At 42.8% G+C, this 27,559-nt stretch overlaps 1 protein-coding gene and 1 long non-coding RNA gene across 7 annotated transcripts; both read left to right on the forward strand.

Annotated features, from left to right (window-relative positions):
* Positions 1 to 104: 104 nt before the first annotated feature.
* On the forward strand, positions 105 to 18,446 carry EOGT (EGF domain specific O-linked N-acetylglucosamine transferase). The gene is made up of 17 exons (XM_064667215.1): positions 105 to 697; positions 1,288 to 1,334; positions 2,193 to 2,417; positions 2,780 to 2,880; positions 3,412 to 3,520; positions 3,612 to 3,706; positions 4,377 to 4,481; positions 5,616 to 5,722; positions 7,044 to 7,147; positions 9,083 to 9,175; positions 9,882 to 9,953; positions 10,491 to 10,577; positions 11,443 to 11,511; positions 12,491 to 12,552; positions 13,626 to 13,745; positions 14,686 to 14,788; positions 15,169 to 18,446. The coding sequence occupies exons 3-17, from the start codon at positions 2,208 to 2,210 to the stop codon at positions 15,313 to 15,315; spliced, it is 1,584 nt and encodes a 527-aa protein (XP_064523285.1). The 5' UTR covers positions 105 to 697; positions 1,288 to 1,334; positions 2,193 to 2,207; the 3' UTR covers positions 15,316 to 18,446.
* A 1,781-nt stretch (positions 18,447 to 20,227) lies between these two features.
* Positions 20,228 to 25,973, forward strand: LOC135420162 (uncharacterized). Of its 6 annotated transcripts, none has more exons than XR_010433400.1 (6): positions 20,228 to 20,577; positions 21,465 to 21,657; positions 23,469 to 23,527; positions 25,021 to 25,073; positions 25,459 to 25,648; positions 25,733 to 25,973. It is a non-coding gene; the product is annotated as an uncharacterized LOC135420162 (long non-coding RNA). The 6 variants fall into 6 exon arrangements; XR_010433401.1 differs by having other exon boundaries at positions 20,232 to 20,577; positions 21,538 to 21,657; XR_010433399.1 differs by having other exon boundaries at positions 20,234 to 20,577; positions 21,465 to 21,548.
* The last annotated feature ends 1,586 nt before the right edge of the window (positions 25,974 to 27,559 follow it).

Here is a 27,559-nt window from a genome sequence, read left to right on the forward strand (position 1 = left end):
AGCGCTGTCATGTGCCTGCCCCGCATCCCAGCGGGGGCAGGGCGTTCATCCACCTCCGCCCCTGGAGCGGGGCAGTGTCTGAGCGCGGCGGTGCCACCGGGCCGGCCCCGCTCCCGGGGCTCGGGGGGAGCCCCTGGAACAATGGGGTGCCGGGAAGCTCCGCTTCCTGCCGAGCGGCGGCAGGAAAAGGCCCTTTTCCTCCGCATCCTGTCATCGCCGCTCCCGGGGCGGCAGCGCTTGATTTCCGGCAGCAGAAGGAAGACGCGCCGCTGATCCCCTGCTGATCCCCCGCGGGCAGGTGCCCCCCGCCCAGGACCCACCTGAGCGCCGCCGGAGCCCGACCCGCGACCCCCGCCCGCTTCCCGGGAGCCGGGCCGGGCTCCTCCTTCGCTCCCTCCTTCCCTCCCTCCTTCCCCGGCTCCCGCCGCCCCCGGGCGGGGCGGTCCCGGCGGCCGCAGAGCTCCGGCCGCGGCTCTTCCCGGGGCGGGGGCGGCGGTGCCGCCTGGCCCTCCCTCCTTCCCCTCCCTCCTTCCCCTCCCTCACACCCGCGGGGAGAGCGGCTCTCGCACACGGGCGCTGCCCCCGCGGGGCCGGGCGCTCCCCCCGGACATGAGGATTGAGGCCATCGGCAAACGCGTACCGGGAGGAGCGGCCGGTCCCATGGGCCGCGGGGCTGCCCGGGGCCGGCGGGGCTGAGGTGCGGTGATGGGATGTGATGAGATGTGCGGGGCGGTGACACGCGGTGCGGCGATGGGGTGTGATGTGCGGTGACACGCGGTGCGGTGACACGCGGTGCGCTGGGTGGGACGGGACGAGACGGGACGGGGGTGCCGCACGGGGCTCGCTGTGGGCCCGGCATCGGGTCCAGCAGGGGCATGACCGGCGTGGGTCAGACCCGGGTCCAGCCGGGCCGGAGGCTGGGTCCAGTTCTGGGTCCAGTTCTGGGTCCCCCGTGGCACCAGCACGGCCCGGCACTGGGTGCCGGGCGCCTTCCCGAAGTGACAGACTCTCAGCCGGCACCCAGGGGCCACCCAGCCCTGGGGACACCACAGGGTACTGATGGCTTTGAGCTGTGATGGGCACGGTGTGATCCTCCCGATACCCCCCTCCCGCCCCACAGGGCAAGAGAAATGGTTTCTTGCAGCCACCCGACGGGTCAGCAGCGTTCCCGGGCTGTGGAAGGCTGCTCTCATTGCTGGGAATGTGTCTCAAGAAGCAGGACAGTGTCCCATGGAAAACTCCTTTTACAGGACATACCTAACTCCACTTTTCCTCCTCCAGCATTAGGTTTCTGCACTTGGGAAATCTGAAACGGTTCTCCTCAAACCAAACAGGTAAAACTACTTGTATCGTAGGAATTTTGCTAAAGGCTTCGGTTGAAAGCAAGCATGCAAATTTTAGCAAATTATAATGCCAAAAAAGGTGGGGTTTAGATACAGGCCACGCATTTTTTACCCCAGGAAGTTTAATGGTTCAGAGCAGAGGTGTTTGATGAGAAGGTTGTATTACCAGAAAGGTATGCAGTCAGCTTTAGAGTATACAGATATGTGTGGGCCTGTAGTTAAAGTATGTGTGTATAAAGATATATATATATACTCTTTATATATATAACTTTTATATGTAAAGTACATAACTCAGCAGTCAAGTTTCTTTAACATGATGTTAAGCACTAAAACCAGGCATCCTGTAACAGACCTATCTGTGACCATTTATTTGTGACTGTGTAGATTTCCTTCAGCTAATGATTAGTTCAAAGTGGAGAAAATATTTTTATACTTATTTTAAAACTAAAAATCCTTCTTTTCTCACCCTTCCCCCCAGTAGTTCTACATTTTTCTCCCTTCTGACTGGATATTACATGCTCTATACTTAGTTTCCACGCTGAACTCTCAGGATCCCTTGGGAATTAGCTAAAGTAAACACACCCCTTTTAGTTTGACTGGGAGTTGGTGGTGCGTAATAACCCTCGATGACTAATGATTCAAAGATAATCCTGAGGTTGTACAGTCTGGTCTCTCAGTGAAAGTTTGCTCTTCACAGGAAAAAGAAACCACTCCAGAAATGCAAGTACAAATTCTTTGAGTATGTGACTTTGACTGAAATTTGTCTTGTGTGCTTGAAATGCTGCAGAAAAGTTAAACGTCTTTTTTTTTTTTTTTTTTTTTTGTCTTTTTGTTTTTTAATAAATACAGAACTCACGGGTTGCCATGTTTATGTTGCTTGTGTTTGCATTGCTACTGCAAGAAATTCTGGCTAATTCCCAAGCTGAAAATCCTACTGAATTCAGAAACATTCCGGAGGAGCCATTGTATGACTACAAAGCTATCAACTTGCCAGATGAGCATATTCCATACTTTCTGCACAATAACCAGCATGTTGCTGACATCTGTAAGCAGGATGCTCTTTGCCCATATAAAGTAAGTTTATTTTTTTTTTGTTTGTTTGTTTAAATGTTATATTGAGGTGGTTTGTTCTTGGAGTCATAGCAGTTAAAGATGGTGATTAATTGGTCTCCTTGCCAATTAGTCAGGAAAAGGGTTTGGCCTAGAACAGACACGTTTTAGACAAGAATAAAGTTGCTGTGGATGTGTGTCCTCTTTGGAGCCTCTGTTGTGGATGAAGAATCTGGATGTTCTTTCTGAAATTGTTTGAAAACAAACCAGACCAAAAGCCTTTTATGCAAGATTTATGAGCAAGGGGTCATTTAAAATCTAACAACTAACTGAAGTAATTTCCTATTTTGCTGTTGCAAAACCAATTCAGTTATTCTTTGTTACAGAAACACTTGAAGAAACTAAAATCCTGCTGGGGTTATGAGAAATCTTGCAGATCAGATAACAGGTTCAGTTACCCAGTATGTGATTATGTTGAAACTGGATGGTAAGTTTAATTTTAAAAATATACTGTCCATTATGGTAAAAAAAAGAGTGTAGTGGTCACTTTGATATTAGCTGTTAAGTCAATGTTGTTGTGATATTTAGAATTTAAAGGATGATTCTTTGTAGAGACTTGTGTGTATTTATACATAACATGGTTTTAAAAATTTAACTTTTTAATGAAGAAAATACTGTTGGAAATGCTTCCTGCCAGAATGTTTTCGTTATTCTGATTTAGCCTTGATTTCAGATTCCTAAAATAACTGTATTTCCTTTCTTAGCTTTAAAAACAGAGGGGAAAAAATGTTAAAAAAAATTTTATACCCTTTTACGGGAGAATAGCTTTAAATTGTCATTGATGTTTTCATTTACATGGAGCTGATAAGTGCTTCCTGTTTCGCATCTTAAATGCCAATAAAGTAACTGGCTGGTTCTTCTCTTCCACTTTCAGTGAAAAAAAATGTTTTCTGTTAAAAGTTATTACTGGAAATAAGCAATAGACCTTGATTTTTTTCCTCTGCCCTTCACACATCAGGGCAAGTGACATTGAGACAGCCCAGCAGATATTCTGGAAACAAGCTGATTTTGGTTATGTTCGAGAGAGGCTCAATGAAATGAAGACCCACTGTAAGCCTGCAGCAACAGTAGGTGTTTCTGGTAGATGTGATACTTTGCACTTGTTTTCACACATAATTTTTGTTATTGACAGAATTCTGCTTGTTCTTTTCTTAACAGGGGGATTCATCTCTGACCTGTTCCCAGTACCTTCAGCACTGCAGAGCAACAAACTTGTACATTGATTTAAGGACTGTGAAGAGAAACCATGACAGGTGTCTGGTTTGCTTGTGTTATAGTGATAACGGGGTGGAAAACTGGGTAAAAATCATACTGCTGATGCTGGCATCCCCTCCTGTCTTATTTCTGAAGTCAGTGTCTTGGGGCACATGACTGCAAAGCAGGTGTTTCATGACTGACAATACCCCTCAGAATAGGTTTTGTCTCTTCTCAGCCTGTCCTGAAAGCTAATTTAGACAGTGCTTTTAGTTGGCATTTTGTTTTCATGAAATTTGTTCTTGCACCTCACTCTTCATATGTTGTATAAAATCCTTGCATAGCGAACTGGGTTGTGAAATCTGAGGTGAACTTCAGCTAGAAGATGTTAAAAACAAACAAAAACTCCAAGTAATGTGCTCCTGTGAGTAATCATGGAGCAGAATCTAATTAAGTTACTCATTCAGGTATGTGAAAATGATTCCTAATAACAGTCTGGGTGGATTAGTGGTGCTTTCTGTGTTTTCTAGAACTTCAAGGACACCACTGTCTTTACGTGGGAATTGTGGGAAATCCTTTATTTAAGAAAACACTCAGGTTTTAAATATGTGTGAAGTGCCTTGCTGAACTGAGACTAACCAGCACTGCCTTGAGTATGTAATTGAGATTGCAGGGCACTGGTTAGCTCTGTTGCACCAAAGCTGATCGACTTTTCCTAATTTGCATTAGATTCAAAGAAGACTTTTTCCAGAAGGGAGAGATTGGAGGTCATTGCACCCTCGACGTTAAAGCGTTTTTGGCTGAAGGTCAGCGCAAGAGCCCTCTGCAGTCCTGGTAAGAATCTCTTGTCAAGGGTTCTGCTTCCAAGTTCACTCACTAATTATTTTTGATTTTTTGGCATTGGCATTAGCAGCTGTGTGTAGGGGATTTCATACTGAGGAAAGAGTTGCTCCTCTTGGGGTCAGTTTGAGAGTTCATAGTAGATACCTCTGGTAATTGCGTCCATGCAGAACGTCTGAACTATGCTGTGGGTAATGGTGTCCTGCCTAATTTACAGCAGCAAAAGATCTGAAAATGTCTTGTAATTGGGAGTTCTAACTTTCAGGTATTTTCTGGGCAAGATGCTGGCTCTCAGCCTAACCTGCCTGTGGGAGGAGATAATTGTTTTGTTGTGAAATGCCTTGAAATTGGCGCCTGTGTGTTAGTTCACACAGTCCATGGTGATGATGGGGCCAATGCAGTGCCTGAGCTGGATGTGTTCACACAGTGTTCCCAGGGAGCCTGTGCTTGGAATGTGAGATGGGCAACACACTGAGGCTGAGTAGGAAGTGCAGAGTATCACAGTTTGCATGTTAGCACTTCAAAGCTGCATTGCCAGTTAATTGATGAGAGATGAAGGAATTGGAGCCATTAAGGTCCATATTATAATTAATTTTGTGCTTTTCTCATGTTTGGATTTTTTTCCCCCCCTGGTTTTGCCTTGATGGCTAATTTCAGTCGAGAACAGCTGCAGAGGAGGAAAGTACTTTTGTTCTCTACCTGCTATTGTCATTGCAACTGCTCATCCTTGTTTAGATCCAGGAATAAAAAAAACTACGTATACATTCATTATTCTGACCAAAGCATGGAGATTTTGCTTGAGTGTCTTTGTCAATGCAGATCAAGTTGGATGGACCCACAGACCCAGGCTCTAAGGCTCTTTGTTACATCTCTGCTGCCTTGATTTGTAGATCAAAGGTGCTGTTCACTCTTGAGATCAAAGGCAGTGTTTAACCTCCAGAAGCTCATAAACTGAGGAACCCTCCATTATAATTTCAAATCATTTTAATTGTCAGACTCTATCAGTTTTCAGCAGTCCTGTTAAATCAGATGGACTGGATGGACAGTTACTAAACCTTAGGCATATGAACTACATTTGTATAAGTGTGTTAATGTCAGAGCATATTCTGTGTGATTGAATCTTTCTAGGTTTGCAGAACTCCAGACATTTACTGCATTAGACTTCAGGCCTCTAGAAGATGAAAAGTGTGACATTGTTATTGAAAAGCCAACATACTTCATGAAATTAGATGCAGGTAATTGGTATCTTTAGTTTATTTTTTTTATCCTACAGTATTGCAGTATAAAAAGCCCATATTCAACTTGCCTATCTACATTATGCCTTTGTGATTGTTAAGTTCACTTGTAATATATTTTTATTTTTTTGAAAAATGATGTGATTTTTCCTTCCTTTTTTTCCCCTTCTAGTTCCAGTGATGAACTCGGAAACTTAAATTTGAAAATCTTATTTTTTCCCACAGATGATTTTAAAAAAATCAAAATAATTTCCTGCTGCCTTGCCCAGTGGTTCTCTTGACTGTGGTTTGAGAGTGTTTGTCTTTGTGCCAGAGTCTGTTCTCTACAGAGTCTTTGGCTGTGTTTCTTTATGACAGGTTTCATACTGTGAAACACAACCTGTGGGTGTCTGTGTCTTGTAGTATGTGCTCAGTAACAGGACTCTGAGTGTATTGGATGATATGGAAGAGAAGTGGTATTTCAGGAGGGGCAGCACTCAGGCACCTCTGGGAATCAGTCAGTGGTATCTGACATTTTTTGAGCTTCACCAGCCTTTTTGTTGGTACAGCACAGTTTGCAGACAGCTGTTAATGGCAGAGGGTGCTCAGGATGTGTTCAGACAAAGCAGCTGCACTGGGGTGAGCTGTGGTTTGAACAGGATGGTTGTGTGCTGGGTTCTGTCCCTGTGACACATGGCAACTGTAACCTGAATTCATCCTCCTCTCGTGCCAACGTCTTCCCTTTTAAGCAAAGCTGTAGTAAGGAACTGGACTGCGTTACCTCCTTTGTTTCGTGGTAGTTTTTTATGCACCCAGGTATTAAGCTTAAGAAACCAAGAATGAACAAGAATGCTCTGAGAGAGAACCTGAGGAATTAATTGGGCTTTGGCTTGTGTGCAAGTACAAGTTCTGTCTTGCAGCTCTGCAGACAGAGCTTCCTTAGCCCCACTAAAGCAGAACCAAGATCAGTGCCCAGGGCCAGCTTTCATGTTTCCTGTGTGTCAAACTGGCTTGTGTTAAAGCAGGAGTTCCTTTCATATCCTTCAGAAAGCAGCTGCAGACTGTAATGAGAAATAGCACATGAAACTTACCTGTTTCTTATGCTTTCTTTTGGCCACTCTACTAACTTCTCTGTACTTTGTAAAACCGTGTTTTACTTCAGATTTTTTACCATGATTCCTTCCCTTTATAAGTTTGCTTTTTTTAGGGTATATTAGAAGCATTCAGTCAGAAGTAGGGGAAAACTAACATAAAATACAGGATACTGCTAAGGAAAAATTCATGAACCAATAAAGGTGGAAGGAATGATGCTGTGCTTTGCTAACAAATCTGTCTTTCTTAGGTGTCAACATGTACCATCACTTCTGTGATTTCGTCAATCTTTACATTACTCAACATATCAATAATTCCTTCAGTACTGATGTCAACATAGTCATGTGGGACACTGTAAGTCTGCTGTGCTTTTGACATATTTGTAATGAGTTGTATTTCTGCTTTGTAGAGACTCTGAAGGCTTTAGTAGCCAATCCCTGGCTTTCCTGTGGGCTTAACCATGTGGAACTGATAAATTTTTGGACACTTTTAATACAGGTGCATGAACAAGAGCTGGGGAGCAGATTTTCCCTGATAAACCATGTGCTGTTGGAACACTACTCTGTAGCTCAGCTTTTGCTGGTGTGTAGTTATGGCTTTTTTTGGTGTGACCTCAAAAATAATATGATCACTTTTTCTAGTTTGTAACATTTGAACATTTCATGCTCTTTTCTGTAGGCTTTTTTTCTCTCAGAATATTGAAGATTTACTCAACTGTTTCTTTTCTATTTAAAAAGAGTGCAGTCTTGCATTTCTCTAAATCAGTAATGTGCAGCCTGTAATAAAGAAAACAACTAGATTAAATCCTTGTATATGTATCAAAACAGGGTCTAATATTTAAATAACTCTTTCAAATGTCCCATTCAAAGTACTGTCACAGTACTATCATTTTAAAAGAGCTTTACCTGCTCAGGCTGCTCGAGTTCATTGCTGTGTACAGCCAGGTGATGGCACCAGTCAACTGTCTGTGCTGATCAAAAGGTGGACTTGAGCTTATTATTCATTCTCTTTTTTTCTTTTTTTAGCTTGATGCAATTAGATTTGGCCATACTTCCTAGCTACTGTTCTTATTAAACAGTAGTGCCCTTAGATGTAGGTTAAACAAAGCAGAAAACGAGGGGGGATTGTTTTGGAGACTGTCTCTGCAAATGCAGGGAGGAAATGTTTATGAAGCACTTTTAAGGAGAGCAGAGAGGGTTAGAAAGTGGTACTTTCATCAGTTCTCTACTTTTAACCCGGAAGAGCAGTTCTTGTGATACAGATGACCAGAAAGTAGTTTGGATTGTAAAATCCATTAAAACCTAATGGCAGAGGAAGGGGAAGGAAAGTGCCTGGTCAGCTGAAGGAAATCTGGTGCCCTTTAGATTTTTACACCTCAGTAGATATCTGTTCTTTTCTGTGATCATTTGTAGTCTGATTTTCAAATTTCTTGTCGGGAATATTCCCACATAGCTTTCCCATCAGCCTGAACCAGCCCCGGAGTTGAAAGGAAGCTTTAAGTGAGGAATCTGCACCAGGGCTACTGAGGGCACGTTTAATTGCGTTCAAAGAGCAAGAGGTGGTGACTCAGCCCTGGGATGTGCAGGAAATGTGAGAGATTGGAAGGCAAGAGCCCCTGGGGACAGGCTGATGTTGTAGGGAGTAGATGGCTCTTTAAAGGTTCCACAGAGTGTTGCTGCAAAGGGAAAAGTTTTTTACTGCTCTGTATAGAAACTTCTGAGCTGTTTCTCCCATCAAATCACATAGTTGCCTTCGGTTTGTGATACATGTGCAATATGCAAGTGACAATTCCAAAGGAGAGGCAAAAGCAAAATAAGCTTGTTGGGACTTTTTACCTCAAACCTTACTGCTGCACGTGAATTCCCAGGTGGTTTTTAGTCTCAGGACTAGTCTCAGGAATTGAGGTTTGCACCCTCTACCATCCCTGTGTTTCTTTTACTTCAAATTTAACTTGTCTTCTGTTGTCTCTGGGAAAAGTAGTTGGTACTTCTCTCTCTGACTCAGAAATTTTAATCTGCTACTGAAGTACTCATCTAGATTGCTAATTTATAGAAGTTTTTATTAAAAATTAACTACCTGACAGGTAATTTGAGTTATCTGTCACTGTAAAGAGAGAGTTTGGTGTTGTGTCATGTCTGTGTTCTGTGCTAGGCTGTTTTGGGTACTGTGATGGTGTTGCACATATTAATGGTGTATTAGAACTTGTATACAGAGCTTGAATCACGAAGAGAGGTTCTAATATGCATTTATGTAATCCTTATGCCCTTGTGTTTTTTGCTTTCCTCCCAGAGCTCGTATGGCTACGGTGACCTGTTCAGTGAGACATGGAAGGCATTTACTGACTACGAAATAATACACTTGAAAACCTTTGACTCTAAAAGGGTATGGAATTTTATATGTTGTTTGAATACATAGTCACTAGGGAGCAAATATGACAACTTCTCAAGCTGCTTGTGGTTATGGGTGTTTCAGATGAAAGCATTAATACCTCCCATGCATGTTTAATTTGTGTAATATGAGTATTCTACCTTAGAAACGAGTCAGAGCTGTAACCTAATTCTGTGGTGCGTCTATCCTTTATGTAGATGGACCTTAGTTTTGTGTCCTGAGAGATGGTATTCATAGGTGGGGTTTCCTTCTGCAGGGACCCATTACTGAAGTTAAGGGTTCTGTCTTTCTAAGTCTTCTGACTCCTCCCGAGGTGTTTCTTTTCCCCTGTAACTTCTGGCATACCTGCTGCTTATCATTAAAAAAATTTTACACCACAAAATGTAGCCATTCATTCACAGCTCATTTTAGTCTCTTAAATCCAGTCTTAAACTCATTAACTGTCTTACTTCTATTTAGTTCATGTTTGTTCTGTTTCAGGGTGTTTTTTTCACCTCTCCCCACACTTGCATCCATAGGGTCCCAAGTGAGAGCTCTTTTGGGATCAGGATTGTCTTTGTTCTGTTCATTTGCACAGTCAAGGAAGTGGGGTTGCTCTTGATGGGACCAGTAATTGCTGGCTCATTAGAAGCAGGGATCCCAGTGAAGGAGGCAGTGGAAGGTGGCAGTGGAGTGTAACTCCCTGTGATCTCCTTTGCAGGTGTGCTTTAAAGAAGCAGTGTTCTCGTTGCTGCCTCGGATGCGATACGGCTTGTTCTACAACACTCCACTGGTGAGTCCCATTTAGCCATCCACTGTTAACTGCATGTGTGTGTGACAGTGTGAAATCTGAGCTGATGAATCCCTCCAATATCCAGCTGAGCTATCATGGAATAGTATCATGGTACCTTCCCTGGTACCGCAGGGAAGGTCCAACTCCAAATGGAATGATCTCCCCTGAAGATTAGGATTTTGAAGTTCTTTAGCTGGTTGTGTGCAGTCCCCTCTGTCACAGCTCAGGAGATGCATATTGTTCTTCTTTAATGGGTGAGCACTGTGAACTTACTGGTATTTTTGCAGAGCACAAGACCTTGAACACAGTCAGACTTTCCCAGTGGTATTAGCTCATGCATTCAGACTCTAACACTAGAGAGAGTTATATTTCTTTCTAAATGAAAGTGCCACTTGTGTTGCAGTGAATAGTGACATGTTTAGCACAGTGCATGATACTGGGCTTTTGTTCCACAAGAATGGCAAAAAAACTGATCACAAAGCGCAGTTTTCTGAGCAAAATAACTCTGTATGTTAACAATTGCTTTTTTAATTTCAGATCTCTGGCTGTCACGGTACAGGGCTGTTCAGAGCGTTTTCTCAGCATGTGTTACACAGGTTAAATATTACACAAGAAGGACCCAAGGTATGATAACTGAATAATGGCAACTGTAATGTGGAGCTGATGGCTCTTAACAGAGAAACAGCATTAGGAAATAGGAGCCAGTGGGGAATGAGGGTGTATTGTGCACTTTTTGTCTTTTCCTGTGATACCTGGGATTTTTTGCCTAGTAAGTCAACCTGTTCTGCCCTTTATCAACCCTCATAGGTACTGCTGAGCTCGGATCAGAGGAAGAAACGATGGAATCTGGTCCTTCCATCCTTGCCCAGCACCATCTGTGTGGCCCTGGGCAGAGAACTGTTGTACCCACTGGTGGTTTTTGCACGTGGCATTGATGGGCACAGCAGTTCAGGGCTGGCTGAAGGATTTTCCAGAGGGTAGCCTGTGTATTGAGGCTGAGGGGCACCATTCAGAGCTCTGCAAAGGCATTTAGTTATGCTTCTCCTGCTGACACTAATGGGAGTCATGCAGTTAAATCTTACCCCTGTGAGTCCAATTAATTAAAAGAGGCAAAAGGAGGAACTGTTAGAGAAGTAAAATATTTTTTCCCAAGGATCTTGTGCACAAGTCATCCTGAAAGCTGCTTTCCTGCTTTCAAAAACTGCCATATAATGTGTAATACAAAGGCTCTTTTGTACTGAATAAAATAAACCTTTCAGAAAATATTTCATTCTTGGTTAATAATCAGACTTTCACAAAGTTTTTGACACTTTGAGTCTGTTGGGAAATGGGATGTGAATTTTAAGATGGTTACATCATCTGTTTATTACATGTGGAAGGAACATATTTGGTTGCTCAAATATTTGCCAAAAGTAAATATGGAAGTGTCTGGGATTGTTTTTGTGAGGTCTGCCTCTCAGCTAACACACTGCTCCTTCTTTCTTCTCAGGATGGGAAAATTCGAGTCACAATACTTGCACGCAGTACAGATTACAGGAAAATATTAAACCAGAATGAGGTGTGGTCCTTTTTATTTTTAAAAACAGATTTAGTAGAAGTTAAGTTTTGCTCGTTGGATTGATTTTTTTTTTTTTTTTTTGGGTAGAGCCAAGACATCTATTTGCTGACAAATCTTGGACAAATATGTCCAATGCTTATATTAATTTCTTCTAATATGTCTTGTGGCCAGTCTCCATTCCTGTACAGCAGACACTGGACCTTGCTGCCCTTTCTAAATATTGAATGGGAGACTACAAATGTAATACTTCGCTTCCAGATTATTTCTTTTATTTACAGCATCCCCGGTGCTGAAGTCTAACAAAACCCTTTGTAATGTCTGCAGATTGAAATTCATAAGCCATTGTACTTGAGTATGTGCACTCAAAACTTAATGAATTCTCATATTGATTCATGTTTTCGAATCATGCAACTTACTGGACTTACAGTGTAGCCTCTTTTGTGGTCAGATGGTCATATTTAATATTTTCATACCTGTTTTCTTTCCTGCTGTTTAGTGCCTGACAAAAATGAATTGGGATTATCATCCCCACCTTATTTAGGGAGAAGCTGAGGTTTGTGTGATGCAGTAGCTCAGTGACAGAACAGACAGAACAAAGGATTTGTGCTTTATCTGCTGGGCTGTCCTCAGTTCGTGACTGCTGCATGTAGTGTGAGTTCTGGTCAAGTGCACATGACAAAGGGAGAAGTTAGTTTTATTTTTACCATACTTCTGTAAAAGAAAATACTTGGCTCTTTCTCCCTCTACTGCTGGCTGTGGATTGGAGACTCTCCAAAAGCCCTTTAGTTCTGAAGCCCGGGTCTAACCTGTTTTCACTTCTCATGTCAGTAAGAGTCTGACCTAGTAATGGATTTTTGAAAATCCTTCTAGTTACCAATTCCCTGGTGGGGAGGAGAAGTGTGTGAAGTGGTCAGGAGTGCAGGGGAGCAATTAATTGAAGGAGAACACCAAATCATTGTCTTTTTATTCTACTCCTCAGCTCGTGAATGCTTTGAAAACAGTATCAACGTTGGAGGTCAAAGTGGTGGACTACAAATACAAGTACGTAAGTTGGTGGAAGAATCTGGTGTGTGCTGCCTGTGGCTGGGGAAGCTGTTTGCAGGCAGGGCTGTGTCTGTCCTCCTGTCCAACCTGTGCAAAATCCAAAGACTGGGAAGGAAGAGTGTTACTGAGGGAGTGGTGGGTGAGCTAGTCAAGCCCTCCCATTCTGTGATGCTCTGCTTAGGACTGAATCTCTAGAGCAGCAGGTTCAGATTAAAGCTATTACACAATGAACAAGTTTTGAAATCCCTTTTCTTTCTGTTTCATCCCTTCTCCCCAAACCAGCTGTGTTCCCATCACCCTTTTACATTTGCTAATGCTCTGCAGAAACTGTAGGTCAACAGGGTTTCTCTTGTATGATGCCAGTGTCTTATTTTATGTGACCCTTAGCTTAGTAAGGAATAATAACTCTCCTTATTTAACACTCTGGTGGCCCCTGGAGACACCACTTGAGGTCAGTTTGGGGTGCCAGGTGTAGCAGGCACTGTGCCAGTAAGAAATGGATTGAAGGAAAGGTTCCCAAATAGTGCATGCCTGTGCCAAATGGCAGCAGCTCCATGTACTCACTGGTGCTTCCAGGGATCATGCAGGAAGAGTGGGATACTGAAACAATAGTGAGAGACCAGTGTTCTGACCAAAACAGAGACAATGTGAGGAAGTTTATTTGTGTACTTCAGCATCACATTGAATACAGTTCAGAAACAGTTTTAAGTCTTTAATGTTGGATTTTCAGGTGGTTTTTTTTTTTTCTGGTTTGGTTTTCTTTTTTTAAGGAAGTGATGCAATTTATTTTAAAGACAAATAAAAAGAAAACCGCAAACTTACAAAAACTTTAACTTGAAAGAAAATATTTTTGAAAGAGATCCTTGTGAAGTTTTGAAACCTGCCTGCATTTCTTTGAGTTCCATGCTGAGTTATTGCTGGCTGCAGCATTTGTGATTCTTAGTATTCTTCCTTGAAAAATCAGTTCTCTCTTTCTCTATTCCCTTAAGCTAATTTTGTGCTTTCTCCATGTGATCCTTACTGCTGTGGATAGACCTGCCACATGACCAGTTGTGTTGTGTTGTCTGCAGGGAACTTGAATTTTCAGAGCAATTGAGAATTACCCACAACTCTGATATATTCATTGGGATGCACGGAGCTGGACTGACCCATTTGCTCTTTCTACCAGACTGGGCTGTTGTTTTTGAGCTGTAAGTCTGTCTGTCTTTCCCCTCTATTGTACACAACTGCTCATGTCTGTTGCTATGTGTTAATGAAACCTCTCCCTTGCTAGTATTTGACCATGAATGTCTGTCTTGCATCCTTGTTTATACTTCATTTTTGGCAGCCTCTTCTTCTGGGGATTGAAAGAGAGGAAGCCTTCATTATAAAATATAGTGTAATTATATCATACAGGTTTAGTCTGTGATTTCCTAATGTACCATGGTAGAAATAAAATGCAGAAATTTCTTGGAGGAAATGGCAAACATTGGGAAAACTTCACTGCTCAGATCCTGCAGGTGTGTCTGGGATCTAAGGGTGTTTTGGTGACCCAGGTGAATTGATTACATCAAATGCATGTCCAAGGGTGTTAGAGATCCCCTGAAGTTTTTTTTATCCTTTTTGTGCTCAGGACATGAGCACCAGTGTGCTGGCCAAGGTCAGCCCTGTGTCATTCTGTTTTGCTGAGATTCCTCTTGTAGCTTCCTTTTAAATGTATTTTGTCACGAAGTACGGGTATTAACAGACACTCCAGTTCTACAGAACTGAACAAAAATGCAGAATACTTGTCAGAAGAGCACTGAATTCTCCATCTTGGGAAATTTTGCTGTGGGAAGGCTGCAGAGCTGGTGTTTGGCAGCCTAGTCTTGGCTTGAGAGTATTTTGTTCAGTCTCCAGGTAAAGTTCAGAAACCCAGAGGTTTTTTTCACATGTCCAAGAGCTGCTGCAGCTGGACAGGGACATGTCTGACATGCAGATGTTCCTCAAACTGCCTCCTAGGCCAGTTGTTTCCAGTTGAGCAGAAATTTGTCCACGGTTTTGGTGCCTTAGAACTGAAAAACAGACGTTGCAACTTGTGGAGTTTTTTCCTCTTTCATCCTTCAGCACAATCTGTGTAGATAAATACGTTTTTTTTATGCCTGTCCTTAGATACAATTGTGAAGATGAACGTTGTTACCTGGATTTGGCAAGGCTGAGAGGGATTCATTACATCACTTGGAGGAAAAGGAATAAAGTATTCCCTCAGGATCGGGTAATGATGGTCACTGCTGGGAGGGTGAAGTGCTCTAACTGAAGCATTTTAGGGTTATCTTGCTTAACCTATCTGTGTTCTGGTATTTGAAATACAGTTTTCATTCTTTAGACCAAATTAACTCCCCTGATGTGATATTGAAATTATTTCATGTTAATGGCTGAGGGAAGAAGAGAAATTAAATTAATTTGCCATTAATCCAAGCCATCCATAGCACGGCTGTTCTGCAGTTACTTTGCTGATTCTTTTGCCTCAGAGCAGATCAGTGGATGAGAAAGAATAAATTAAAATGGCATATTTTCAATATTTTTTTTGCTTTTTTGAATAAAGATGCATTGATTTTTTTTTTCTGTCTAAAATTCCTTATCTCGTTTTTCTAGGGACACCACCCAACACTGGGAGAACATCCAAAATTTACAAACTACTCCTTTGATGTGGAAGAATTTATGTACTTGGTGCTTCTGGCTGCAAATCATGTTTCACAGCATTCCAAGTGGCCGTTTAGGGTAAAACATGATGAATTCTAAATTAGATTTCTGACTGAAATACTGTTTTTAAATAATCATGGAATGGCCTGGGTTGGAAGGGACCTTAAAGATCATCCAGTTCCAACCCCTTGTCATGGGCAGGGACACCTTCCACTAGACGAAGTTGCTCAGAGCCCCATCCAACCTGGCCTTGAACACTTCCAAGGATGGGGCATCCACAGCTTCTCTGGGTAACCTGTGCCAGGGCCTCACCACCCTCACAGGGAAGAATTTTTTCCTTGTATTTAATCTAAACCTGCTCTCTTTCATTTCGAAGCCATTCCCCCTTGTCCTGTCACTCCACACCCTTGTCCAAAGTCCCTCTCCAGCTTTTTTGTAGCCCCTTTAGGCACTGAAAGGAGCTCTAAGCTCTCCCCAGAGCCTTTTCTTCTCCAGGCTGGACATCCTCAGCTCTCCCAGCCTGTCTCCAGAGCAGAGGGGCTCCAGCCCTCAGATCATCTGCGTGTCCCTCCTCTGGACTGGCTCCAGCAGGTCACTGATCTCCTTTTGGACATCAAGTCATTGACCACAACTCTGAGTGCAGCCACACAGCCAACTCCTTATCCATCCTCATAATGCTCCATAAAAATACTGTAACAACAGGAAGCAAAGTGCTGTTGTGAAATGTATAAACTTCTACGAGGGAAATAACCCATCTTTAGACCACTCCTTAGCATCGTACCTCTATTTTTCAGGACTCTTTTGGTTTTTGCACTGTATTTTTGCATTCCAAATTCTGAAATACTCATCTTTATACAAAGATATGTCCATCCATTTCATGTAAGGGGTAGATACAGTGTCAAGAGACTCTGGCAACTCCCTATTTTAAGTTTAGAAACATTTTCACATTAGAGAGCACAGTCTTTTGTTTTTACTTTTAAATATAAGCTTTGATTCCTCTCACTTTAGTTTTAAGTGCTCAAATATAACGGGTCAGTAGGTTCAGTCAGACTTCTGTCTCAGAGCAGGGCAATCTTTTCCTAAGTGAATACTTAAAGCTTCAGGTAAACTGGGTGTTTCCTACTTTTTCACATAAACCAGCATGTTGCATTGGAAAACTTGAGCAAATTGGAATAAAACTTGAGTCTTTTTGAGGATGATAAAGGGAATGGACTTCTATTTTTTTATGACAAATGATAAAATGTGTACAGTGTCTTTCAGCTGCAGCTGAAAGGAAAGGAATTCATGAGGAACCTTGGAGTCATTAAAAGCCTAATTGTCAATATTCTTGTTTCCTCAAAATGTTGAAGAGTCAATCCAGAAAACTTCTTAAAGCCTTCCCAAAGCCAGTAGCACAGTTCACTGTTTCCAGTGAAGGAAATACTAAGCCAAAGCTGAGTTCTTTATGAAATTGCCCCCCCCCCCCCCCCCCCCCCGACCAGGGCTGACATGTTTGTGCTGGTGGGGAAGAAAAAGGGAGTAGTTGTGTTCTCTTAAGTGGAAGGATGTGTGAAAGAATCAAGTCAGTGAGATAAAAATCAGAGTTCTGTGTTAAATTATAGATTTTTTGGGGAATGTGTTCCCGTGCTAGACTTGCAGTTCAGCCATGCAGTGCTGGTGGCACGAGGCAGAGCACACACTTGTGTGGAAAAGCAGGAGAGTTCCAGTGAATGTAAACATTTCACTGGTCTAATTGTAGATGTTATTGACTTCCCTTCTCCAGCAGTTGTAGGCAATTCCACAGAGTGTAGGTGCATTTACTGACCTGGCTGTACTGGGAGGGATGAGTTCCTGTAAGCACAATTTCCATATAGATCTCTCATGACCTTAAGCAGTGCATAGGGAAAGCTGGATAGAGCTGAGACCTTTGTATATCTTGTGTATCTGGTGCAATTCTTCCTGTAGTGTGTTGTTTTTCTGAGGGAGAAAACTGTTTCACTTTAAAGAACCACAGAAGCAAAATTGCACTTTTTGACATATGGAAAAAAAGAAAAAAGCCCTCGAGAAATATAATTTCCTGTATTTGTGTCTGTGTGGGTTTTTTACCTTGTGGGATTTTTAAAGGAAAAAAAAAGCATGAAACTTAAGTTGGTAAAATGCTTGAGTTTGAATGAAATCAAGTCAAAATAAAGAAGACATTTAATTATGAAATGCACATGAGAGTTTTTTAATAAAAAGCTTTTTAATTAAAAAAAATTTTTTTGTCATAGTTTGCCAAGTTTTAGAGGCAAATGTTTTAAATATTATTAATTGCATGGAGTCACATGTCTCTGCTTTCTCCTCCATGACAGCCTGATACTCTGAGATCCAAAGTGATACTCGGATCTCTTCATCTGGGGATCATTTAGAGGTAATGCTGCCATCCTGCACTGATGGCTTTGGTGCCAGGCTTTTGAAGACTGGTTTGTGAAAGTATTTGTATATGTTTAATGGTGCAGGTGATGCTGCTGAAGGCAGTGTGTGAGTGCAGGCATGTGCTTGAGTCTGTGTAGAAGCAGCTAATGAGGAGCTGCTCTTTCAAGTGATCACTAAAACAAATGGTTGAACATATGCATGGAGGAGAGGCTGCAGGGACTTAATCCAAGGGCAAAATATCCTGCCAACATTCGCCAGTTTCAGCAAATTTGAGTGCAGCATCAACAGTTGATGGCCAGGACATTATTCAACCTTTATGGCTTAATATTGCTGGGATGAAAATACTGGTTTTGTTGATTAACTTTACAAATAGTCACAAAATTATCTTGGCAGCAGAACAGGCTTGGTTGGATTAATGGGGTTTTGCCAGTAAATCCTGAGAGAGTTTGGACAACAGCAAAGATCTGGGCTTGTGGCTTTCTTCCAGAGGGTCTGGGCCATCTCTGTCTGTCTGGAAGCTGGAATTTGAAGGAATCCATGAGGCTTTTGGGCCTCTTGTTCTTTAGGCAGGATATAGCTCTGGATTATGTTTTCCTAACAGACTATGGAAATCTTGTTCCTTGCTATTTCTGATTTTTGTTTGTTTGTTTTGCTCTCTCCAGTTTACCCAAGTTTAGAGTCTGTTTTTAACTGGCACATTGGCATCAGAGTGATGAATTTCATTTTGGGACTTCACATGATGTTGCCAATCCTGAACACTTAATGGGATTGCCTGTGTCTCATGTACAGTGTAAACTGGGGGCTGGATTTGAAATAAAAAATAATTTATGGATGCACATGATGTCTTTCCTTTTTACTTCAGAAGGCTTCAAGGTGTAATTTCAGGTTTTTTCTTTGGGAAGTTCTGCAGAAGTTGGGTAAGTGTGAGAAATGGTTTGTCGTGGGAAGGTGGCAAATCAGGATTATTAATCTTAAGAGTACAATTATAAATATTAAAGTAATAAATTTTTAAAAGCAGTTAAATAATAATAGAATTATTTAATTTTTCTGTTAATCTTACCAGTACCATTAATGAGATAACTCAGGGTTTAGAATGTTTCTTAATCTTGTATTTTTTTAAGGAGAAAAACAGAAGGAAACGTTCTCCTTGAGAGCTTTTTGTGTTCTCAGAAGGGTAAAATGTTTGATTTTAGCATTGAGTAATTGTTTCAATTTGCAGTGTTTGCCTTAAGTTGCGCTCTTACTTTCTCTGAACACACATTTCTCACGGATTGGGCTTTTTGTCTGAAATAAATGAACTGCTATTAAATACTCTCCAGCTTTGGCCCTGAAATGATCACAGAAGCTGGTCTTTTTGGTGTTCATTCATGAATTCTTGTTCTGGCCAGGGGCGGTTGCCACAGTTGGATAGACCTGACAGCACATTCACAGATGTATAGTTTAATTGTTGTCCTCTCTTAGAAAAGTGAAGTATTTTTATAATATAAAAATATAATATAAATACAAAATAACCTTTATATATAAATAAAATACAGTAATATATAAATATACATAATATTAACTATTTCAGTTATTACCATTGTCTTCTGGATAAGTGAGTAAAACTCAAATTGCAAACTGTATCTTAATTTCATTTATGTTTTCTTGGTTTCCCTTCCCCTTCCAATCATTCCATGGCAAATCAAAAAGGAGAAGTAGCAAAAAGGAAAAATGACACTGTTACAGAGAATAAATTTATTTTGAATATGTATAACTTCTACAATGGCATTGTTCTTTACCTTGGGTATTTTTTTAAAATCAGATCTGGTTTGGGCCCTTAGAGAAGTGTTTATTAATGTAGTACATAAAGTCTATAAAGCTTTTGAGTAGTGGGTGACAAATCAATTGTCTGGAGCTCAGCTCCCCCATCACTTGGGAACAAAGCAGTGTCAGGAATATTAATTCTGGTTGCCAGGTCTTTGAGTGTCGGATTTGTTGAAAACTGAAGAAAAGATGACGTTCAATCGTGGTTTGAAAAGCAAAAGTTCAGCATGGATCCGTTATTTTCCAGTTTGTCCTGATAATAATGTTGCTGTTGAATACAAAATGCTCTCAGTTAAGACAACATGTGGGAAAAAATGAACCCTTACCAAACCAGACATCACTGGTACAGCCTGGGGAAAAGGGGGCTCAGGGGGGACCTTCTGGCTCTCTGCAATTCCCTGACAGGAGAGGGGAGCCAGGTGGGAGTCGGGCTCTGCTTCCAGGATGAGAGGAAATGGTCTCAAGTTGCACCAGAAGAGGTTTTATATTGGGTATTAGGGAAAATTTCTTCACCTAAGTAGTTGTCAAGCACTGGCACAGCCTGCCCAGGGAAGTGGTGGAGTCACCATCCCTGGGGGTATTTAAAAGACGCGTAGATGTGGCACTTGGAGACGTTTTAGTGGTGGCCTTGGCAGTGCTGGGTTAATGGTTGGACTCAGTGACCTAAAAGGCCTTTTCTAACCTAAATGACTCTCTTGTTTCCATGCTGGTTAATGCCAGCTCAGCACTTGAAATCTGCTTTCTGTGCTCACATGCTCCCTGGCAGTGCCGTGGCTGTTTCAGCGAATCCTTCAGGAGAGCCCACTGGCACCCAGTGCCCTGCTGGGAGGTGACAGCCCGGTGTCCTGCTGGTCCCAGGGGTCTCTGCAGACTGGAAATGCCTTTTGCCTCGGAGGGACACTCGATTTCCAGGTAAGGCAGGCGAGCGTTCCCTACCTATTGTGGCAGAGTGCAGTAGGTGTCACTAGAGCCCTTTCCAGCGTTCGAGGGGAATCTCATTTCAGATGCAGAAGCCGCTCACAGAGGAGCACAACAAAGCAACTGCTCCTGCAGTCGCGATTTTGTTTTCCACCTTCCTGTTTGCAGAAGGAAATACCTGCAAAAGAAATTAATCCAGGGAGATTTTAGCTTTTAGCCCAGGATGATTCAGATGCTATAATATTGGTATATTTTTCTCCAGGTTTTCTTTAAGCAACTTACTTGGTGTTGGAAAATAATTTCAGTTTATTTTTCAGTTCAGCAAAAATTTTCAGTTAATCTTTTGTTGCAAAATGCTGCTTCTCATTTTGCTCTAAAAACACTTTTTACTGAATTGTTTTTGTTTAGTAGTTAATGAAATTCCTGTTTTGCTGCAAAATCTTGATTTCCACTTAGGCAGCACATTACCCAGTCATGCCATATATCCTGCACCTTCCTCTACCTAATTACTTGTCCCATGTAGTGCACTGTGGGGGGGTGTGTGTGCATATGCACCTGGTGTCGTGAAAATATAAACCACTGACACTTGGAAAACAGTTAGAAAATACTGGAAAATGGTGGAGTTGTTATTCTGTTTATAAAAAAAACCAATTACCATGAAGACATTTGTTTTTTAAAGAAAAATAGGTTGGTTTTGTAGATTTCCCCCTTTCTAAACTTTCCAATTCCATAGTTGGTCTTTAAAAAGGGAGTTGATTGACTTCTCTTTGAAGGTTTGGGAAGCTTTGGGCAGACTCAGGGAGGGCTGTGGTGTCTGGCCTTGTCCTTGCACATTGGTTAAAGCCAGTGGAGATGATTTCCCTGCCTCACATCTGATCCACAGCTTTCAACAGCTGAGCAAAGTAAAAATAAGCTTTAGATGTTAATATAGGGTAGTAATTGTTTGAACTGTCGTGCAAGAAGGGTGGAAAGCAGGTGAGTTTTGCAATATGATGGAAGCACTGAAGGGGAGGGCAGATGTAACACAAGAGCAATACATCCATCCTCAGCTTTGATGGTTGAATTGGGTTGAATCAGGGCTTTTTGGTGTCCCCATGTGTGAAGAAACCTCAAAACTATCATTTTGCTTTCAGTGGTGCAGGGTGAGGACAGTGAAGGTCAATAACCGACTGGTACAACTTGGCATCTCTGTGCCATTCTCCACAGATCTGTGTCAGGTGAGGAGCTTGGACAGATCCTGAACACTCAGGGAAGCGTGGGCAGCTCTGGTGGAGACCACAGCAGGTGTTATCCCTGTTTGGCATTTGATTTTTTTGCATCTTGGAGGTAATTAAAATGCTCATCACGGTGATGTGTCAGGTGTGGTAACCTGCCCTGGTGCTTGGGACGTGCAGGAGGCGGCTGTGCCCGGGGTGGGGAGGGATGGTCACTCTGGTCAGGGCTCTGTGAGGATCTTGGCACCAGTAAGAGGGCAGTGGTGACCACACTGGACATCATTCATTACCCCATCAAGGGCTCTGAGCATCCATCAGCACAAAGGCGTGTGTGCCGAGCTGACAGCTCCGAATTGTTTCCTCACCAATTACCGCGCCGGAGCCTTGATAGCGTAATGAAATGTGCCTCCTACCTATCACTTCATCTTTGTCAAACTGACTGGGTGTTCTTAGTTTGTTATGACTGGGAGAACTTCAGCGGCGTCAGAAAAATAAGCGAGGCTGTCTCTGGTGTGAAAGGCTTAAAGACGGGGTGGATGCTGTTAAAGAAAAATGCCTCGGTCCAGATGAAAATGTACATGGAAAAAAACCCTCACAGACCAGCTGAGCCCTCTCAGCTCTGTCATCATTTGGGACCCAGTGGGGGATGAGAAGAGTAAGAACTTTTCTTTTGCTAGACGTCTTTATACTTAGTAAAGTATTCAGCCTTTCTTATAATTTATTCATTGTGGTCTAGCATAGTCTAAAATATCAAACCTTCCCCCTCTGTCCTTTTACATACGCATTTTTGATGCCTCTTAATTCATTATTTAAGCAGCCTGCGTTCTGCTTTACAAAATACCCTCCTCCCCAGTGCCCTAATGTTACCAGTTATTTATGTGTCCGTGTCGGTGGCTATCCAGCAGGGAAGGGGCAGGGTGGGTGGGATGCTGATCCTCCAGCCCTCGCCTCCTGTGCCCACGCCAGCTCTCCTGCTTGGTGAAGAGCAGAGGGCTTGGCAGCAAAAGGAATTGGGCAGCCAGAGCTCGAGTGCTGCAGCTCCAGCAAAGCACTCGAATATGTGCTGAAGTGATGCTTGAATGTTTGTTGCTTTGAAGCCTGGGAGCTCTTCTGAGAGAGAAAGTGGCTCAGTGGCACTTTAGAGAACGGGACACTGCAGCTCTCAGCACCCAGATGGCTGGGTGGGAACCCCTGCTCCTGCTGGGACCTGGAGTCCCACTCCCGGGACTCCATGAAAATCCATTTCACCGTCACAGCCCCTCCTGCAGCAGCAGCTGAGTTAGCCTGGGTGAGATGCAGGGGATCCCTTTGGTGGAAGTGCACCTGGAGCACTAAGTATTCCCTGTCTCGTCATTAATTACAAAGTTGGGTAACTGTCAACAGGAGCATTTGCGGCTGAGAAACGTGTCTGCACACTGCGGAGCCTGAGCGATGCTTTGATTGGAATTCTTGCAGCAGTCTGTTTGCTCCCTGGGTATGGTGCTTGGACCTCTGCCAGGTGTGCCATTCCACCCCCCCAGATTCCATGTGCAGCGTCTGCAAGGCGGGTCTGCATCCGGGAACGGGGTTCCGGAAGGCGTCATGGCTGTAGCCCTGCTTTTCCCTAACAAAAGGGAACTGGATAGTTGGTTCAATGCAGAATATTAAACCCCTTAATTTAACAACAACAACAACAAAAGGTTAAGTAAATTAGGAGGAACACAACTGCTCCAAACCTCCTGCTTATGCCCTTGTTTGCAAAACTGCCCTGGATATTGTCAATTGAGTGTTTTTAAAATTCCAACCAAAGAAAAAGTCAGAACTATTTGACCTGTTAATACATTTAAATAACCTGTTAATGCTTCAAAGAAAACATTTCTGAATGTTGTGTAATAAATCAATCTTTGCTTACTTAATAGCCACAATGTTTTCCTTTTGAGTTAGGAACTCATGAGAAAGCCTAGGACTGAAAACCAAAACTGACAGCTTTCTGGTCATTTAATGTAAGTTGCATTTTGTTAATCATATTTGAAAGCATTTAATATTAGCTTTGTGCAATAACATCAGTTGAGGATGTTGTTGTCACTTTGGGGACAACAGGAGGAAGCACAATCCCTGTTTGCCTGGCAGGAGCTTGTTCTCAGCAGAAAGGACTTGGCTGAGGACCTCCCAGATCCCACTGACTCAGCACGTGGCTAAATATTTTTGCCTTATGTTTTGAAAAAATAAACAATTTTACTTATTTCTAGGGCTTTTGGGGTTTGCCCCCTCCTGACCAAATAGCATTTACTTGTTCTCATATCTACTTTCTCCCAGCTCTCCAATATCATATTTGCACAGTCGATACTCCTCTGCTGGCAGATTATTTTTAATAGAGTGGTTTATTAAAGCATCTTTCATGAGAATATTTGCATTGCAATGCACGTCAGAGCACTGCTGTGTGAGAAAGGTTACTCCTGAATGCAGCAGTACAGTGACCTGCTTATCAGATTTTATGCTTGGAACATTTAGATGAGGAAGGGTAAAAAGGAATGTGACTGTGGATCCTGTGTGGATCCTCGTGCAAATCCCACCATGGGTAAAGTCTTGCTGGACACTGACTTGTGAGGCAATTACAGCATGTTTCATGCAGCTTTTTTTGTCCCCCCAGCTTATCTTTCCACCAGTTTTTAAATTCTGGCCATCTACATTCCTCTATTTTAAAAATTTTGTTTCCTTTTTCTCTTTATGAAGAAGACATCTCAAGTTTCTCTCCCTGGAGGAAAGTGTCAATTTACATCCAGTATATTCAGTTACTCTGGGAGTTAATCAGGCTCAGACTGCTTCTTTTTGGTGGTTTGTTTTTTTTTTTTTTTTGGTTATGCTTTGAATTTTTGCCATCAGTCTGAGATATAGGACTCAGATGGGGCCCTCACTGAAATCCACAACTCGCCCCTCCTGGGATTTCAGTGGCACTGAGGTTGTGTCAGAGGTGGGGTCTGATGTCACTGAACATGGGAACATTGCTCCTTCCAGCCACTCTCCCAGCCAGCACTCCACAGAGAAAAGTTTTGGCAGGGCTGTTGTAGGCAGCTCCAGTTAATTTTGTTCTTTTTCACTATTAATTATTATTGGAAACAATTTCCAGCGAATTTAAATCCTCATGTCTATGCAGTAGGGCTGCATCGTGCTCTGGGTGTGTTTATTTTTCTGTGTGTCTGCTCATGCAGATTTCCTGAGCCCCTGGAGTTTTCCTAGCTTCTCTCTGGTATTTGACATTTATTCTTTGTGTGCTTTTCCAGCTCATTAATTTATTAAACATCAACGGTGATGCAGTTCTTTGATCCTCTTAAAAATTAACCACCTATGCCTGTATCTTAATCAGTTCTTGAGCCATGGAAATATTCCCTCTCTCCTGGACACTTCAGCTCATCAATAAACCCTTGCCAGCGCCTTTTCCTGGGAAGTTTTCAAATATCATATGATTTCTATGTGAGTTTCCCTTATTATTTTTCAGATTTGCGTGTGGAAAGGTGCAGTTTTCTCTACAGAAGTACGTTGTTCACCAAGGTGTGTGTAACTTACTGACTTCTCAAAATAATCGACTTCCTCAGCGAGTTAAAAAAAGTCATGATGGGGAAATGGATTTGTCTTGAGCATTTCCTAAAGAAGGGAGACACCTGATGGGAATGGGAAGGGATCTCCATGCTAGAGGCTCAATTGCTCTCCCCTTGCAGAGATTTTGGGTGAAGCCATCTGGCCCCGAGAATTAGCACTTTCCCCTGTGCTGCTGACTCAGGAGATGCTGCACCTCTCTTCTGCCAGAAACTCTTGGATGTCCCCCATGCCAAGTCCAGGGTTTGAATATCCTCCTTTACAGGACTGCTTGATTCCTGTCCATGTTCCCAAATGGTTGTGGGTTGTTTTTTTTTTGGTGTGTGCTCTCTTCCTATAGGAGATAGAATACTTCACTACAATGCCCCACAGCCCCTAAAACCAGATGGTCCAGGCAGAATTTACTGCTGAACTTTGTTCCCCTGGAGATGGGAGCTTCCCTCCCTGGAAGGAGCCCTTCCAAAAGCCGCCTCTGAGTTGCTAAGAAACAGCTTGTCACTGTGGCATGGGCTGTAATCAGTTGTGTACAGGTAATTAGAAGTCACTACTCCTTTATTATTAACTGTTTGTTGATTTTTCTTTTTCTTTTAAATAATTTTCCTCTCCGTCCCCAGAGCGTTCAACGCTCCTGGTACGTCTGCATCAATTATGCATCGGCGGTGTGATTTTTCTTCCTGTGGAAACTTGGCTTCCAGAGGCTCTTTGTGGTGCTCCAGCCATGACCTAAACCCTCCTTTGCTGAATAATTCCTACCGAGACAACACAGTTTCCCCGCTGTGTTTTCCACGCTGCCGTGTTTCAGCAAGGCAAATAAATCAGGCTGTCTCCTGCCACCGGGCAGCCTTGTTTGCTCAATTTTGCTGTTCCATTTCTTGCTTTATTGAATAAGCATGTATTTATGTACCTTGTGTCCTCTTCCTGCCTGCCCATTTTTTATTGAACTTCTCTATCGGTCGCACGGTTGGGTTTTCCTGACAGGGTTTTGGATCTTAAAATGCTATTTCTTCAGACCAGCTGTCACTTCTGTCCTAACCTTGTCCCATGAGGTCCTCTGTGCATCGCTTACGTGTCTAGCTCTGCCTGCCTGATCTAAGTGCCCCTTCAGCTTCTCCTCAGCTCTTTTAGTTTTAATACCTTGTACATGAAATTTTGATTTTCCCTCTTCTCTTTAATTAAGAGAATTTTTTGACACTATCCAAAAACCAGCACCCATACAATGAGATTCCCTCACAGCCCTCGTGCTTGAGCTCCTCTTTGTGCCAGTACCTTCCACAGGCAGCACTGAGCCCGTGTCTCCCTGGGGACCAGCAGGGAGATGCTGCTGCACCAGCCCCAGTCTTAAATCTCATCCCCAGTAATAGAAACAGTCTCCAGCCACAGACTGAGGGGGTTATTTTCACACACCTCAGCCTGCAATGGAGCTGTAGCTGCGGCTCCCAGGGCAGCTCAGGGTGGTTCTGAGGGAATCTCATGCTCAAACACCCGGCAGCAGCTGGGGAGAGATGTGAGTGCACCCCCCCCCCGGGGATCTGCTCCCTCCTTGTGGGATGTTATCCCGCACCTAACAGGTTCAGACTCTAGGACTGAAGAGGAAGGTTTTTGTGCTGAATCACCAGTTTGGGAATGTCCCACTTGGCAGGATTTCCCCCCGTCCCAGATCCCATTTCTCTCAGGAGAGCACTGTGGAGCTTTGGGGACGTGGGGTGAAAGAAAACCTTTTCCCTAATGGCTCATATTTCTGCTTAGTGACCGCCTGCCAAATTTGATGTCAGGAGATGCTGAGACCTGTAGGGCTGAAAGTTGGTGTCTAATGAAGGGACGTCAGGAAGCGAATGAGGTTTTTATATCCCGTGCAGCCGAACGCTGGGATGTTATTTATAGCTGCTCACTTGCACCATAAGCACCTGTAGAGACTTTATTCTTCAGCCTCTCAGTGGAATCACAAATGACAGAAAGAGCTGAAGATGTAATGACCCTTGAGGTAGGAGAAATTATTTACCAAACCGTAGATAAGGCAACAGATCTCTCCTGCACTGTGTTTAGGGCATCCAATCTATTGCAGATGTTACCATAGTCATGCTGTTTAATTTAAAATTGCCCTGCCTTCCTTGTGTCTCAAATTCTTTTCTTGGGAAACTAAATCCTTTCATAACCTAAATGCAGCGGAGGAGATGAAAGCGGCTGGGCTGGGGATGTATATGGCCATTCCAAGGGAGCTCTATATAATTGTTTTTTAAAAGGACATGCTTGCTCTATTTTTTTTTTTTTTTTTTGTCTGGTTCATCCTGGTTTTGTTGTTTGTGATATGTGTTCTGTCATATGCTCCTTGTCTAGCAATAAAAAGTTACCAAGATTAAAAGCCTTTGTTAATTTTATAACAGGCATGGTAAGAGCTCTTCTCATTTTACTGACTTTGCAACCTCTGTAGCAGATATAATACA

The sequence above is a fragment of the Pseudopipra pipra genome, chromosome 11 (genome assembly GCF_036250125.1).
Source record: "Pseudopipra pipra isolate bDixPip1 chromosome 11, bDixPip1.hap1, whole genome shotgun sequence".
NCBI lineage: Eukaryota > Metazoa > Chordata > Aves > Passeriformes > Pipridae > Pseudopipra > Pseudopipra pipra.

Excerpts from the sequence above, each read along its gene's own strand:
- EOGT (XM_064667215.1), top strand. The coding sequence starts at position 2,208 with ATGTTTATGTTGCTTGTGTTTGCATTGCTACTGCAAGAAATTCTGGCT. Across the intron at positions 9,176-9,881 it reads AAACCTTTGACTCTAAAAGG|GTGTGCTTTAAAGAAGCAGT; the intron begins GTATGGAATTTT and ends TCTCCTTTGCAG. Across the intron at positions 10,578-11,442 it reads TTACACAAGAAGGACCCAAG|GATGGGAAAATTCGAGTCAC; the intron begins GTATGATAACTG and ends CTTTCTTCTCAG.